At 37.2% G+C, this 18223-nt stretch overlaps 1 protein-coding gene across 2 annotated transcripts in view; it reads right to left on the bottom strand.

Moving 5' to 3' along the window:
- Window positions 1-18223, bottom strand: part of LOC126475075 (epsilon-sarcoglycan) — a 106502-nt gene that overhangs the window by 21499 nt on the left and 66780 nt on the right. Inside the window, exons 5-8 of one of the 2 annotated variants that reach the window (XM_050102635.1) lie at window positions 17131-17305; window positions 16614-16849; window positions 14271-14330; window positions 5929-6114 (exon numbers count right to left, since the gene is read on the bottom strand). In XM_050102635.1, coding sequence (XP_049958592.1) covers window positions 5929-6114; window positions 14271-14330; window positions 16614-16849; window positions 17131-17305 — 657 coding nt within the window. The remainder of the gene's footprint in view (window positions 1-5928; window positions 6115-14270; window positions 14331-16613; window positions 16850-17130; window positions 17306-18223) is intronic. The other variant, XM_050102636.1, reaches the window with a different exon arrangement.

Raw genomic sequence — 18223 nt, 5'->3', positions numbered from 1 at the left:
ACACCGATTTTTTCTGAACTGCACAAGTGGTACACTCCTTGCAAGATATTCTTTGCCCTCAAACTTCACCAGTCCCTGTTCTCCACCCACATATCGCCTTCCCTGCTCACAGTCCAGTACTACACATGCCTTCTATCCTGTCAACACACCTATATAGGCCTTTCTGCTTCTCTATTTTTCTCTTCTCCCCCTCCCCCTTTGCTGCTCCCTTCCTGCTTGCCATGAGAAGGCAACAATATTTCACACTGACACTATTGTTTCTGTCTTAGGTGTACATACTGGTTTAGTCTGTGGCACAGCTTTGCTGCTACATTTACAGTGTAGGTTGTTGTGATTTCATCAGCGGTCACTCTTTGTGTGTCAGAACTGGTTTTTGCTTCATTGTTAGGTAAATGGCTTTACAAAAGTAGAGATGAATGACTTTACAAAAGTAGGAGGCTGGATGGGTCTTTTGGGTGGCCTCGATTTCTTGCACATTTTTCCTGGTGTATGAAGACTAGTTGTTTCCTGTTCCCAGCTGGACAGTACTGCAACCAATTCACACACATGGGTGTAGCCGTACAGGGATAATTTCCTTTGTGAGCAGCCACTCCACATCTCCCATCTGTCGCCTGCTCTTTGCATTCTACAATTGTGCAATCAAAATGTTGTCATTTACAGCTCTGCATAGGGTTAAGTATAAAACGCCCACTCTTCAGGTTGATGAATTCTGCTGCAATTTACTCATGTAACTTGTCATACATAAAATGGCAGAATTAATGAGGGCTGTTTCCTTTTCAGGCTCATAGTTTATTCTTTTCATAACATTTCTGACCTCAGTAACACTTCACATTCGTTGGTGTCCAGATGCACTACAGTCTTGCAGCTGACTCCCACTGCTATAATTTAGAGTGGTATGTAGCCCTGTAATCACACCATATTCTCCTGGTGACTTGCTGTTTAGCAGCTTGCTGCCCCACCAGGAGTGTACCATTTTGCAGTTTCTTAATTGATTCAGTGATCCTTCGAATCTCTTCAGCGTTTTATGTATGTAGAAGGAAGACAATTTACTGAACTTGCTTTCTATATTTTAATTACAGTAAACACATTGTTTACTAATGAACACGGCTTGTTACTGACATTTCTCAACTGTTGACAGACTTCACAGGTGGATTATCTACACAATGTCTCTTTGTTGAATGGGTGTTTATTTTGATATCATTTTATTTAACCAGGGAGACAAAACATCAACAGTCTTAGCACTCCCATTGCCCACATCAAAACTAAGTTTATTGTGTGGTATCTCTCCCTATTATTCTAGTAAAGCCAGCTAGAGCCTTTGAAGAGTAGTATGGACCCTTTATTAGTTCTTCCCTTAGACACATTCTCCAGGATGACATGGTTTGTCTGGAAAGTAATGTGCCTTTTTTTAAATTCATTGATTGGATAGGTTCAATAACTTAAAATTCTTCAAATTATGACCCTTCTGCATCAACACATTTTTGCCAGCATGGTTTCCATGCATCATAAGCTCTTTGGAACCCCTCAACCATGATGCTCTTCAGCAAAGGCTTCGATGTAGCTCACAACATGTTGCCCACCAACTCCAGATGCTTTCCTTTGAGATTCCTTTTCAGCTCATGACAGAAGAATAAGTCCACTAGGGTCAGGTCAGGATGGTAGGTTGGTTGCAGCACCATTGTCACACCAATCCAGGACAGATAGTCCTTGATAACAAAGGCAGCACGAGCTGGCACTTTGTCTTGGTGCAGTTTTCACGAAGGGCAGAACTCCTTTTGGATGTGGGTGATCCTGTGATTCAGTGTCTGGAGCATTTCCTTGTAAAACAGAAACCTGCTGGTCTTGCCAGAGATACGAACTCATGGTGCACTGGCCCCTTTGCTTTATTTTCTTTTCTTTTCCTTTCTTCTTTTTTTTTAAAAACACACACACACACACACACACACACACACACACACACACAAATGAGCACGGAATTCATCCAAGACTTACTCTTGCAAGTCTTCTTCTGGTACAGTCCTGAAGTCAGGTGCCATTTTGCCCTCAACCTCTTTGACCATGGATTATACTGAAACACCTGTGACTTACCCCAAGTGATCATGTTATCCAGGAAATTGGGATCAGCTTCACAGAGTTGCCTGAGTTCTTCAAACAATTCCACATGGTGTTGTTTTTGTGCATCAATAAAAACTCTGGGCACAGGTTCTGCACAAATCTTCTGCATGGCCAAGTCCTCCAATACAATCTGACAAACAAGTGTTTTTGGAAATTCCAACAATTTCAACATCAAGCAAATACTTATTCAAAGATCTGAATTCAGGAACTTGTGCACACGAGTTACATTGTTGTAGGTTTGTGTTGTTGATGGGTGTCCTGCATGGGCCTCACCAACCTGTTCAGCAGCAGTCTGGAAAGGAAATTGTCTCTGAAGGCTTCCTTAACCATTCCAAAGACTTCCAGAGGGGTCTTGTTGAACTTCACACAAAAATTTAGCACATAGCATTGCTCTAACATTTTCTCCATCTTAAGTTTTAAGTGACCATTAGGTAGAGGTTCGTGGAAGAAGCTGTCCCATCCACCCACGAGCACAGACACAATTTAGTGACCTACTGCTGGAAAGCTAAGAGTAGCCTCTATTCTTCCCAGTCAGTCAGACTGCTCTGCAGCATATAGCAGAGTCAGAAAAAAGTCTAATGCATCATTTGAGGAACACACCTTGCACTGATTCAAATATTTGCTATTTTTTCACCTTCACTGTTACGCATTGGAAGATTAAATATGTTGCAGTTTCATCTCCCACATCATATAGTCTGTACTTAGGAGCTTCTTTCTCTATACTTGTGGGTATTAACCCTTTCCACTACAATGTCGAGTGCCACTCGACATCGCGAAATTTGTTTTCCGCTCCGATGTCGAGCCTCATTCAACATGACTTTTCGAAGCTCTCAGACTTATTTCGAGTCTACTAGGCATTATTGCTGCAGTGTGCTGCCATCTAGGAGAACTAGTGTTAACTCGGTATCGAACAGTAGCAGCTGTGTTAAGTCAAAGATTGTAATTATTACGTTCAAGTCCACGCGCTAGAAATGGCTAGTTCTTCATGTACAGTCCTTTCTGAAGAAGAGATTTTAGATCTTTTAGAGCAATCTCTAAGTGAAAACGAGAGTGAAAATGATTTTGGTTATGATAGTGATTCATTTCAAAACAACTCGAGTGACAATGACGAAGAAAACAGTGACAATGTGCATGTTTCTAGTGATTCAGCAGAGGATTCGTGGCGAATGTGGAGCGACATTGACACTGAGTTCACAGATTTTTCTTTTGACGAATCAAAGTGTGGTTTTATAACAGAAAGTAGTGCTGTTCCATCATCACCCGTCAGATTCTTTCAATTAATTTTTACAGATAACCTATTTCAACAAATAGCAGATGAAACAGATAGGTATGCTACATCAAAAATACGTAAAGTGACACCACTTCCACAACATTCTGCATGGTGGGACTGGAGAAATGTTACCATGGAAGAAATGAAATGCTTCCACGGTGTGCTACTGAATATGGCATTACAAAAGTGTAAGAGCTTTCAGGACTTTTTTTGAAGAGAATGGTTACAATCATCCAACTTCTTTCCAGACTATTTTAGTCACCGACGATTTATGCAAATTTTCTGGGCACTTCATGTTTCTAATCCGACGAGTGCTACACATGTCAACAAGTCAGGTTCAATCACGTCTCAGTAAAGTGACAAATGTACTGAATTACTTGTCTGGCACGTTTCTCGAAATTTATCGACCATATCAGTATTTAGCTGCTGATGAATCTACAGTATTGTTCAAGGGTTGTGTATTATTCAAAATGTACAATCCTCAAAAACCAACAAAATGGGGACTCAGAGTTTATGTAATTTCGGATTCATCAAATGGTTATATCTGCAGTTTGAGACCCTATTTTGGCACTGTAACAACTGAGTCATTGATTTGTCCACACTTAAATTTTTCTGAGAGAATAGTTCTTCAGCTGCTAGCTAATATCAGAAATGCTACAGGGCAATCAGGGTATCATTTGCACACTGACCGTTTTTATACAAGTGTTGCATTAGCTGATGAACTGTTGAAACAGAACATGCATCTCACAGGAATGATTCAGGCCAATCACAAAAACCTTCCAGGTACAATCAAGAAAGGAGCTCTGCGTCTAAGGAAGCACGAAATAAAATGCCTCCGCAACAACAAAATGATGGTTCTGGCATGGCAAGATAAACGAATAGTTCTCATGCTTTCTACAAAAGCCAATAACTCAGTGTCACTTATAGAAAGGAGAAACAGAAAGGAAAGGAAAGAAATAAAGAAACCAAATGTGATTATTGATTATACTTCAAAGATGGTTGGAGTTGATCGATCTGACCATTTTATTTCCAGTTACGGTTTTCTAATGAAAAGTCTCAAGTGGTGGCGAAAACTATACTTCTGGCTGTTGGAGGTAGGACTTGTAAACAGCTATTTACTATACAAGAACCACTGTGAGAAAAACAGCTTGACAATACCATCTCACAAAGCATTCCGTAAAAGTGTTACAAGAGGATTAGTTGCCGAAGAAAGAACTCCAGGACAGAAATGAGGACGTCGTTCAACTTCTGATGACGAGGAACGCTTGAATGGAAAGTTGCACATTATCAACAAGCTTACTGGGAACAAGCATAAGGATTGTGCAGTGTGCTCAGACAGAAAAAACAAAAGGTGGCAGGCGTGAAACTGTGTATTACTGCGAAACATGCTCTCCACCCTGAAGAGTGTTTCAAAAAATACCACACATTGGAAAGTTTTGTACTGTAAAAGCTTACGTAAATATATGAATGAAAGCACACATTTTGTTTTAATGTATACCCCAATTGTTGGCCAGCGGCCACATTGTTTCCACAAAGAGATCCACGAAAATCTCTGCGGTGCACTGCCGCCCAGGCGGCGGCGATTTAAATAAGAGCACGCGGAGCCACCACGTGTCTGCCTTATGGAGTGCAAAGGGTTAATACTGCCCAATAGACCACCTAAACTGCTGGGAGGGTTATTAATTGATGTAGGCTCCATTTACAGCCTACAAGCAGTTAGGCAAATAAGTGTTCACCTACAAATAGCCCAACTTGCCTTGATAACCCTTATATGACCAACATTCTGCAGGTTCCGCTGAGGTTGCCATCTACAAAGCACAATCTAAGCAGTTAAGCAAAGATCGCTGTTCTCTGACAACAACATTCCACCTCGGTGCCACACAGTGGTTGCTGAGGTGTGCCCAGAGTTTAATTAAAGAAGACTGGCAGGACTTGCAAGTCACCAGCTGAGGAACCTTGGATTCATCATACCCATACTCAACCAATGAAGGAGAGGTGTTTGTCATTTGGTACAGCCCAGGAGGTGAATGACGACAGCACCATATTTTACTTTATTACTCCAGTGATCTGCAATGATCTTCCTATCACATACTGATACTCACTCTTGGCCATCAAGGGAAAGAGGGAAGTGGAATTTGCTGAATTACATACCTGCTGGTACCATGAAGACTGTTTTATTGTGAAACTGCTATTTTCATCTCTAAAACAGGATGCATACATTTTTCACAACTAACAAATAAGGCATTACTTACATCCTTTTGATAGCAGCTTATTAACTGGTATTTTGCACTATATGTTTTCAACAACACAGACACATTCATAAATGATTATTAATTTTTTCTTACCTGAAAAACTGAAGTCAATGTTCTGCTTCAACATAGAAACACAGCAGTGGAGCAAATAAGAACTTAACTGCCATACATTGCTTGCCAAAAGCTACATAAATTTAGCTTCATCTAAATACAAACACTATGGCTACCTGGTGGTTTTTACACTCTGTAAGAGAATTATTGATTTCAATACATAAATACGGACATACTGACCTAGGAATGGTTGTTTTTAATAATGTATTGCTTGGGCTGGAATTCTGAACTTTATAAGAAGCAACTTCTGATGGAACGGTGCAGGCATCACGTTGGTTTGACAAAGAGCGCAATGTATTTGTTGCTCGATGGACAGCAGTGTACTGAACCATTTGCACTGCAGGCATCTGCTTGTTCCGTTTGCTTCTGTAAAGAACAATCATGTGTTAAATTCTTCTTTTTACATTGATTTCATTATCTGAAGAAAATTTATCCTTGACCTGGGACAAAAATTTAATGTGGATGTACTCTATGTTTTAGATGTGAAAGAGTGTCTCAAAAATTGGAATAATGTACACAGCACTCCACTGCACTACAATCAAAGTAGTGGTTGAGTGAGGCAATAGTTACCAATTGCACACTTCACCTTGGTCTCACTCTGATTGGTAAAAGTCAGCTGACTTCATGCTGTTCTGGAATGTTCATGCTCGGTACCAACCTTAGCTATGTAATATTGTGTGCCCAAGCAATAAGTGGCCATTATGAATATAGTGTTGATTTGTGTATGGTGTTGTGCACAGTGATTTGTCAATACTATTTACAAAATGGAGCAAAGAAACTGTACCTGGTCCTTCTAGTAACCTGCCAACAATTCTCAGCTCACTTCTGTGATGCATTAATTTATTACATGTTCATTTCTTTTTTAAGCTATAAGCTGGCTGCTTTGAGAGAAGAGGTGTGGCTTAGCCCAGCAGCCAAGGTGTTATGAGCCGATCCCAAGCTTTTGTTCCCACCATCCTCCATGTAGGTGCCAATTAAAATGTGCAATTAGCATTCCAGTCCTCAAATTCCTTCGTCTATAGCTGTCAATGAGAAACTGTTACCTTCGTCTGTGAGACTATTTCTACAGTAATTTTCACTGTGGTCTCCAAGTAGCACTATAGCACAATGACAGTTCTTGAAAATATGCCTCTCACTGGCATATCTTACGTGACAACAGCGTATTTGACTTGCACAGCTCCAGCCAGCTCCTGATCAACAATGGAGCACTGCCTGTTACTTAGCTATAGAACTGTGGTAAAGCAAAGGTTGGGGGTGGGTGCTGATGCAAATATACTATTTGTCCAAAGATTTCAGATTTCTGCAGAATGGAATCCTTCCTTTATTGACCCTCAACTGCCACTTATACTCCTCTCATGTGTAGCACCATTATAACAATGGAGTAAAAATCCTTCACAATTATACCAATCTGATTGAATACCTATTGCAACATGTTCAAAAATGTTTAGTGCATGTCAACTCAATTTTTCTGTCACCATCTGGTAAAATAACTTGATATTCATGAAAGGAAAAAAAGAACTTAGGATTGTTCTATAATATTAACTTTTACTGATGGTGCCTGATTATGGTCTTATAGGCCAAAAAATGATAACCAAGACAAATAAATGTTAATCAATGTGTCAACAGCCTCTAACAAGAAATAAAATTAAATTTATTAGGTATCACTTCATTTGCAATAAGAGCACAAATTTTAAAAAGAAATTGTAGAAAAAAGATAGCCGTTGTCTATTTCCTCTTAAGCTGCAAATTTAAAGATATGAGGTTTCAGATCACCAAACTGACTATAGTACTATAGTACTTGAGTGACAATACAACAAAATCTAACGGGAACATACCAGAATGGGACGAAGCAAAAAGGTGTGATATACCATTTAAAGTGAACTGATCATTCTTACCACAGCTAAAAATGTTACTATACATCATAAAAAAACTATGTTAATCTCACAAGCAACTATTCCACAATGAAATCCCATACCAGTAAACTGGCTACTGAACAAAGAAATTTTGTATGAAAGTAAAAATTAACACTGATTGTGCATCTGTTACAATATGACTTATTTACGTTTGTGGTACAACTGAAGAAAACTCTTCAGGGTGGTGAGAATACAGAACAATAGTGGTAAATTGTACACAACACTGCCTATCAGTTATAGACAATGATAATATCAGTCCACATACTAATCCTTCCATTTTAGGTACTTGACACATTGATATTCAGTATATGCATTTGGCTGCATAACAACTTGCACTTCACAGCGATCATGGGTACCTGTGGCTTCACCCACTTTTATTTAGTAGGATGAAGGTGCACAAATGAACATACATGTGACTTTTGTTTCATTAGATTTGACGCAATACCAAAAATTATAAAACGAAACTATGTTAAGGACAAAGAAACTGGCTTGCACCTGCCTTGCTGGTAAGTGGTGACATATTGTGTGAAGAGAGAATGGAACTTGAGATGGCACATCCAGGATTTGCATACAATAAACTTGAACAACATACACACCCATGTGTGTATGTCTTGTTGTAATGCTAGCAGTTCGAGCAGTGAATGTTATGACAGTCAAGAGAGTGTGTTTTGATGGCTGAGGGGCCATGCCAAGCCAGACAAGCTTTGGGGGCTCTGTCAGTAGGTGGCAGCATCTTAGACAAGCAATGATTGGCAGAACTTAAAGCATGAGAAATCCTGACTGCAGACACAGGCTGTGCAGTGGGAAAACCTGACTGTTTGAATGAACTGGGGAGGGTAGCTACCATGACCAAACCAACTGAATAAAGAAAATATGAGAGAAGAGAAACTCTAAATAAAAACTAAACCAAACCAATGACAGAGAAGCCACTCACATGGTTTTAAAGACAAAAATTAGATGAGGGCATGAGTGGAGATTCCCACTTGCTATGAGATATAGTTTACAAGTATTAAATGTTTTGGATATGAAATGATCTTTAAAAATTAACAACTCACTAATGCCTTAAGCAATTCATACAAAGGATAGGTCTCAGTGAATACTATTAAGCTGTTGTAATAGGTTTTCTGTGAGTACTATATATTTCACATTACACGCTGAACGTATCTAAAACATGAAATAGTGAAAGTAGTGGTTGCATTAGTAAATGGAGGTATTTACAGATGTATGACTGTAAATAGTTTAACATTTACTAGTGATGCAACGATGCAAAATAGTGCACATATGAACAAAAACTCTATTTGTGAGAAAACCATTAAATGAGAAGAATGGACAGCGTTAAAAAGCTAATGAAATTTGCATCCAAATCCATGTGTAATATGTATATATATCATTAAATTTACAATTTCTGTATGCTTTTGGGAGTCAGATATAAGGGAACTGGACTCACATCAGCGTGAGGGTATAATTAATGACTGACATTTTTGTGTGGGGACTTAGATTTTGACAGTCATTTGGAGTGGAATTCACAAACAGATAGGATGTATGTGCAGCTGGATGTTGCTGCATGTGTGCATTTAGTCATGGCCTTGTAAAAATTTTGCATGTGATGATCGTGAGGAACTCTGAAATGTTTTTAGCTTGTGTGGACTTAGAAAAATTCACATTGAGTAAATTGATTGGTTGGACACGTAAATATTTCTCACGTGTTGATTGCAAAGACTTTGAGACATTTTTTCGGCATGAGGACGCTGAATAATTTCAGGTTAGGGAACTTAGTCTAAACTTCTGAGCCCTGTTCTCATTAGTTTGCAATCACAAAACTTCAACTTACAAGTGTGCTGAAGCACTTTAAATCATTTTCATGGATTTCTGAAAGGTTAAGTGAACAAGTGACACTGGTCAACTTACTTAGATTCTCACACTGACAAATATTATGTTAATAATAATCTATTGTGAAAAATGTGAAAGGATATTTTGTTCATTCTTTTTTGCAATAAACTCAGTCTGCGAAAACGTTAAATCACTGTGAGAAGTAACAATTATTACATACAAATTCCTGCCCTTACAGATTTATTAAACTTGTGACTGATTTCATTTTGGGTTAATGAGGTGGATGCATTGGTTGACCCCTGGATAGTGATGTAGCTAATATTTTGAAATCCAACTGCACTTAATGAACAGTGTTTTTCTTGCTTTATTTAACTTTTATTCATGATGATGCATGTGCGGACTCATTAGTTGATCTCTGGTGTTGCAACAGTGGTTAACTTCACTATTAGTCACTTATCTTTCTGACAGCAAGCAGCAAGAAGAGCAGTGTGAACATTCACTATCATTTTTATACAAACAAATATTACCCCACTACAGTGCAAACTGCTACTCCACATATAATGTCAATAATTATTATACAGTTACAAGAAAAAGAAAATGCTACAGAGATGCTAAAGAGAAAAAATTGAGAATAAGACATATATTTACAAGTGTTATGTGCAGAACAGATGCTTTTGTGTTCCTTACAAAGTTTCATTTAATAGGTTTAGATGACAAGTATAATGTATGCATTCTTTATTTGCTTATCTATTATAATGCATTAAGCAAAAATTTAACACTACTTTTCACACAACTGTTGAAATTCAAGATGTGAATAATATAAATAATGTGTTATTTTACCCTTTTATCTCCTACAGAACCATTTAATTTGTTCCAGGTTGTTTTTTCTCTCAATGGAGCTGACGCGTAAAGCACGACTTCATGGATAAGGCACTCATCACCATTCCTCTTATCCACATGGAGTCAGTCTACTAAGAGAGTGGCCACTAACACAATTAAACATGCCTAGAAATGATATGCAACAAAACAGCTACGTCAAAACAACACACTGATTATCATGCAAAAATGTTAAAACAGAAGATTGACTATCATGCAAAAACTGTATATTCTATCTTCACATACTTTGTTAAATAGCAGTTTAAGTCAATACAAAACTACAGTAAGCAAATAAAACATAAAGAATCATAACACTATGCCAACCAGAGGCATTAAATATGCGGTCTTGAATCAGTTACAACTCCTTAACACAAATAGCTATGTAATTCGTTGTATCTTTATTCTTTTACTTTTTCAGTTAGATTTTGGCATCATATGTATTATCAACACTGCACTACATAAACAACTTGGCTACAAATTCTGCCTGTTACATGTTTCTTAGCTGGTCATGAAAATGGGAAGAGCTGAAAAGGATGTACAAAAAAAGTAGTAGTTAATGTGAGCTTTCCCTGCAACTTCTCCTTTCTCTTTCCTTTGTGCATTTCTCTACAATATTCAGTATTATTTGATCAATCAGACACAACTGTTTCAGAAATTTATCCAGCATTTGAATTTTCACTTTCACTCTATCTTCATACTACACTTACCCCACCTTCACAGGTAAGGCAACATAGACACTTCACAGAAGATACTTCTTAGTGACTGAGCTATCCGGGCGTGAATCGTGACCTGCCCTCAATGCCTTAATTCCGCCACTATCTATATCCTACATTTTTCTGTAGGGATTAAATTATAAAACAGCAGTAGCTTGTATTTTCTGTGATTTATACAAGATATTTGACTGTGTGAACCACAACACTTTGTTAAAACAGTTGACGTATTGTTATGTTAACAACCAACTAACAAATGGCTTACATCATCCTTAAGAAAAAGAATGTTACACAATTCATTAACTGTAGATGAGGCTTTAGCTGACTGGGCATAAATCATTAATGGAATGCCATAAATTTCAAATTTCTCATACACATGAGTGATGTACCATTACATTCATATCAGGCAGAATTAATTCTTAGTGCAGATGCCTAATGATATAAAATGTCTAACAGAGAATGATGCTAAACTTCAAAGTAAGCTAAGAGTGTTCCTTCTGGATAACTTCATCTATTCCATATATAAGCTTATGCACTAAAATCTTGTAATTAGTATTCCTTAATTTTGAAATAAGTGTTTAACAAGACGATGATGGGTGAGCACTGCCCATTATTCCTACTGTACACATTTGTGCAATGAACACTGTAGCCCCACAACATGATCTCACAGCCCATTAAGAAATGTAAGGAAGCAAAATACTGTAAATTACTTGTCTCTATTCAGTAGTTCAAGCAAACTGAAAATTTGGTCGAATTGAGATGTTTAAATGGCTACAGAACATGTTTCTTCCAGTTTGAATTCTGATGAATAAGAACACCAATAAAATTTTAAGGTTATGCTTTAGTCATTAGCTCTTGTCAATGTACTACATTTATCTTTAATGTCATACCTTTGGATGCACAAACTGCCTTTTATCCTACAGAAAACTAGTCAATAATTCTTATACAAAAACATTATGTGCAGCTTATTTCTTTTGCTTTATGTCCCTCTGGATTTAATATAACAGTTGCATTATTACACAAAAAGTCATTCCACTTGTTATGTATTAAATATAAAGATTTATATAAAAGGGAAACAGTAGTGGGTTTACAACTGAACCTTGTGGTGCTCCGTGCTCCATTATTGACTGTTGCCCAATCATAAACATTCACCAGTGCACATCCAATGAATTACACAACATTGGTTTCTGCACTGTCTTGTCTATTACAGTTTCAGACATTCATTGGTTACGTCAATCCGGCCGTAAAATATCAGTTTCACTAATAAAAATGCTGAGATTTACACAGTCAAATGACTTTCATCGGTGGCAGCAACTCATTCTGTTTTATTATTTCATTTTTTTTTTGTAAAATTATGTGAATGAACATGAAAATGGTATTCATAGTTGACAAACCATTCTGGAATACAAATGGTGATTCAATTAATACCGTATTACTGCCAATTGCAACTTGTGACACACATGATAAGTAATTTATATTATAATCAATCTGTAGTCCAATCAAAATGCCAAACTGCAGTTGATTTTTCACCTTTACTTAGTTCTTATCTTAAATAGAGGAGGATATTTACCATAAGAACATGCACAAAAAATTTTGTATAAACTCTGACGAAGTTAACATGACATAACGAAAGCTTTGGATCAAGGCAACCAGGTAGATTCAGTGTTTCTTGAATTCTACACCTACACTTATCGCCAAAAGTGTGATCATATGGGGTATCAAATGAAATTTGTGACTGAATTGAGGACTTTTTGGTAGAGGGGACACAACATGTTATCATGGATAGTGTGTCATTGTCAGATGTAGAAGTAACTTCAGGTGTGCTCCAGGGAAATGTGTTGGGACCCTTGCTGTTCATGCCATATATTAATGACCTTGCAGGCAATATTAATAGTAAAATCAAGCTTTTTGCAGATGATGCAGTTGTCTATAATGAAGTGCTGTCGGAGAGAAGCTGCATAAATATTCAGTCAGTACATGATAAGATTTCAATGTGGTGCAGGGGTTGGCAACTTGCTCTAAATGTTCAGACATGTAAAATTTTGCATTTCACAAAACAAAAAAATGTAGGATCCTATAACTATAATATCAGTGAGTCACTGTTGGAATCCGCCAACTCATACAAATACCTGGGTGTAACAATTTGTAGGGATATGAGATAGAATGATCACAAAGGTTCAGTCATGGGCAAAGTAGGTGGTAGACTTTGATTCATTGGTAGAATACTGGGGAAGTGTAATTAGTCTACAAAAGAGATTGCTTACAGATCACTCATGTGATAAGTTCTAGAATATTGCTCAAGTATGTTGGACCTGTAGTAGATAGAACTAACAGGGGATATTTAATATATACAGGGAAGGGCAATTTGAATGGTCACAGGATTGTTTAATCTGTGAGAGAATGTCACAGAGATACTGAAGGAACTGAACTGCCAGACTCTTTGAAGACAGATGTAAGCTATCCCGAGAAAGTCTATTAACAAAGTTTCAAGAACAAGCTTTAAGTGATTATCTAGGGGTATACTACAACCCTCTACATACTGTTCACATAGGGATCATGAGGATAAGAGTAGAATAATTACTTCATGCACAGAAGCATTCAAACAATCATTGTTCTCACACTCTATATGCGAATGACACCCTAATAACTGGTACAATGGGACGTACCCTCTGCCATGCACCTCATGGTGGTTTGCAGAGTACAGATGTAGATGTAGAACATGAAATTCTAATTTGAAAACTATTCCACTGTTATATTCCCCTACACTTTTATATCAAAAGTGTAGACCGACAGTAATACAGTTTAATCATGTTGGGAAGACGCGGGCCACCGGCAGTACACCCAATTCTACGAGATGACAGTAATTCACTTCATTGAATTATAAACCTAATGCCGATATTACAAAGCAGCTATTACATACTATCACATGATTTATGTACCCTTGCATCAGGTAGATGAGTCAGAAATATGAATACTAACCTTCACAAGCAGGTTCAATCATACCAGGTTTTTGCAGTTATGCATCTGTAAATATTGTATTTCTAGTTTTTCAGATAGTTAATAGGGAAAATTACTGGATATAACACATATTGAAAAGCAAACTGATATATGCAGTAAAACAACTTAGTAGTATTAAGGAGTGAATTCTATGTTATATGGCATTCCATCTCTTCACTCTATTTCTCTCTCTCACCTCAATAATTGTTCAAATATATCAAACAGTGACTCAAAGTATTCATCTGATTCATCAAACCTGTCAAGAAGGAATATCAAAACAATATGAAAACATATGAAATATGATCAAACTCTGTAACTAATATCAGGACTAAAATGATAATAAATGTTGTCTATGAATGACATAAAATCAAATAATGGAAATTTGAGGCAGGAATATCAACAATGCAGGAAAAGATAGAATCTACTTATCACAAAGAAGGCACATTAAGTTGCAGACAGATACAATTAAAGTTCACATACAGAAAGCTTCCAGCCACAGCCTGGATCAGTAAGGAGAAATACACACTATTCATACGCACAAGCAAGTGTATCTGACACTGGAATTGGTGGTCATGAGTGCATCAGGTGTGCTTACTTGTGTGTATGACTGGCATGTGTCTCTCTTTTGCTGTTGAAGGCTGAGGGCAAAAGCTTTACGCAAGTGTCCTTTAATTGTGACAGTCTGCAACTTACTGTATCTTCTTTACGGTAAGCAGCAATCTATCTTTTCCTACATTTTTAATGACATAAAATCATTATACAAGCCCACAAACATTGTTACTAGTCAATACAATAGTCCATCTTGGATGGAACACTACTTAAAATAATGGAAAGGCAACAACTCACCTTTAGCAGACATATGCAGTGTATAGATATGTTACAGAACAAAGCTTTTGAGCCTTGGCTTTACTTATGGCATAAAGTATACACATTCACAATACACACACAACCAGTTGGACACCCAAATGCACAATAGTGCAGCCACAACAACACTGCCAACATTGATTACTATTTTTATTTTTTAAAAATATATACACCTTCTCACGTTTCAGCCACAGCCATTCTCAGGACCACATAAAAAATCTTGATACATTGTATCTTGACAGTTGTCATGTACCCTTCTATCATAGACTAGTTGATGGCACAAGTGCACATAGGCTACTCTACAGAACAAGTATACGTCAGAACTGACAAGATACAGTGTATCAAGATTTTAAATGATGTGATTCTAAATATGGCTGCGACTGAAACACATTATGGTGAATAACATTAAATAAGAATAGTGATCAAGATGGAGAATTACAGTGACTCAAAATAAATTCATGACAAAAGATACACAAAACATGCTAAAAGAACAACAATTACCATCATATTTACAAAAAATCATACAGCTGCGTCAAAATAATTCTCTCCGATTCAAGTAACATTTTGCAAGAGAATTTAAGTTGGTTGTATTACTAAATAAGAACTCAGTGACGCGAATGTGCAGATGCAAAATGTGCAGATGGGAACTCTCCCTGCAATTTATCCCAGGTTCCCGTAATCCTCCTAGTCTCAGCCTTCAGTAGTCATTGTCCTTCACTCACCTATCCCTTCCCTGTTCCCACTCCAAAGCCTTTTATTGCTCCTACAAACAGAACTTTGCTGTCCCCTACCTCTAACTTGCCCTCCCTCCCCCTCTCAACCTCAGCCTCCTCCTTATCCCCATCATCCAGACTGCACCTCCCATTATGCGCAGTTGCTTGCAGGTTGGCCTCGGCAGCCAGAGACAGTGGTTATTTGCAAGTGATCTGCATTTACATGAGTGTGTTTGTATGTTGTCTATTTCAGAAGAAGACCTTCTGGCCAAAAGCTTATGTGTTCAGTAGTCTTATCATTATTTCATTCCAGATTTTCCATTGTCTGATTTATAGAAATTTTGGATTTAAAGATAGGCATGTGAAATAGGTCTTCTTCTTGGAGAACAAGGCAACAGTTGGCAACACTGTATAGAGGGCCACTGGCATCACCATGGATGAGAAACTCTCACACTGGACATCAGCGCACAAAGAGAGCAATCTGGTGTATACTTCAGAAGTCATATGGGTGTTTCTCATTGCCTGTATGATTAGCCGCTCAAAAGCGGCCTAATTTAGACTTAAGAACTGTAACAGGTGTTTGTACAAGTTGGTGTCCAATCTCATGTTCCTTAAGTGTTAAAAGAGCAAAAACTATTTAAGTTCATCTTTAACTGCAGTTGAGATACAAATGAAAACAAAAAAAAGACGTGAAAAAAATAAATGGTTACTGGTATTCCAAACTTACAACATGAAATAATACTTTTTCTAAATGAATTTCAGAAGCAACATCATTGGCAAGATCATGTATTGCCTCGATCTTCATTCTTCATTAAAAATAAACGGTTCTTTAGGGTGTTGTCAATCCTCCTTCCCTCCACTATATATATAAATGAAAGAACAGGCAATTTGAAAAGTAAAATAATTACAGTACTACAAACAAAAACTGAACTATCTGCAAATTCAGGGGTACAAATACTTACATCCCTTCGTGGTGAAAGCAAAGTATTAAGGACAATATGATAACAAGGCATATCATAATCAGCATTGGCACTAAAATTGTTGCAACAAACTCATTAACATAACTTCTTTGTGGAACTTCTGCCTTTGAGGGTGCGGACCATATTGTATCTGACTCTATAAGATTATTGTAATGGTCCACTACACCTACTTCATGATGTGCCAGATGTCTCAAAGATGACAACTCTTCAGTAATTACCTGAAAATAGAATCGGGTGTTCAAATCAGTCAGTACAGAATTAAATCACTATGAATAAAAGTAACTTGGAGGACTGTATACATATCTACTCAAGATGTGAGATGATATCATTACATGTTAACTCAAACTATAACTTTCAAAATTACAAAATAATTAAACTATCTATTTTACATTGGATCTATTTTTTGACTTAAATGGGATTGTTAGCTATGTTGTGATAATTTTTACTGAATCAAAAAAGATGTGAATAATTTTTCATGCATTACCAGTGCACCACTTACCAATCTGAATGCACACCAATCTAATGCAAAGCCTGCATCTCTGAAGAATCTGTCAACTGTTGTACGTTTAAAATCTCTTGGACAGGACAATAATTTCCACAGTGGTTTCACTTCTTCTTGCAGTTCAATTAGTGCAGCAGAAAATTCAACTTGGCTTCCCAGCTTCAAAACTACTCTACAGCAAAGTCATATAATACAAAAATTAGAGCTCTCAAATTCATTTCAGGGCTTCAGTACATTGCAAAGCTATTTTTTGTGAATGATGAATTGATATTTCATGATACAGTACAATGCTGTGCTATACTGTCATATATACAAAACTCAAAACAAATAAACCACAGATCACAATGCTGTTATATGAGCTTAATTTAGCATGCTCTTATAAAATGATATATTACAATATTAGCTATGACTTTTATGAACTACCATTGCGATACAACAGAGACCAAGTTGTGTCCTAGATAATAAGATTGGTCAACAGCTTTAAACTCGCAATTATGGATGTGAGGTCTGCAGGGTACATATAAAAAATATGATTACTTATGGTCATAGTATGAGAGACTCAATATAAAGAGATATCTACATTAACAAGATTCTTCAATCAGGCTTAGTGATTCAACCTATGTTAATATATTGGAGAATCTACTGAGCTGTATTACACCTTTCACTAGAGTCTATTAGGATTGTGAAAAATCCAAAACTGAAAAAGCTGTAACGCAGGACGATTTCATATCATAAAAGTTATTCTGAGCAGTCCTAGAAGTAGTTTTCAGATTGTAAGTTGGTGGAAACAGGGGTACTGTTTATTAATCAAACATACCTAACCTACCTTCAGTTTGCTGACGACATTATAGCGTTGGCTCTACAGCATATAAACGTCAATAATGAATGGTTGAATGTAATAGAGAAAGAATGAAAGGGCTATAGTAGACATCAATTAGATTTATTTATTATGATTTTCAGTGCCGCTGAAACAAGTTAGTTCCAAAAACTTTTGGCTGATGTGGTTTTGTCATTAACTGTAAACAGATCAGATCTGCTGTAAAGGAGGCCCAGTTCTCCGCTACACAGCAGGTGGCCTAGGTCTTGCATT

The sequence above is a fragment of the Schistocerca serialis genome, chromosome 4 (genome assembly GCF_023864345.2).
Source record: "Schistocerca serialis cubense isolate TAMUIC-IGC-003099 chromosome 4, iqSchSeri2.2, whole genome shotgun sequence".
NCBI lineage: Eukaryota > Metazoa > Arthropoda > Insecta > Orthoptera > Acrididae > Schistocerca > Schistocerca serialis.
The sequence above is the reverse complement of the archived record's forward strand: the minus strand, read 5'-3'. Positions and strand labels throughout refer to the sequence as shown.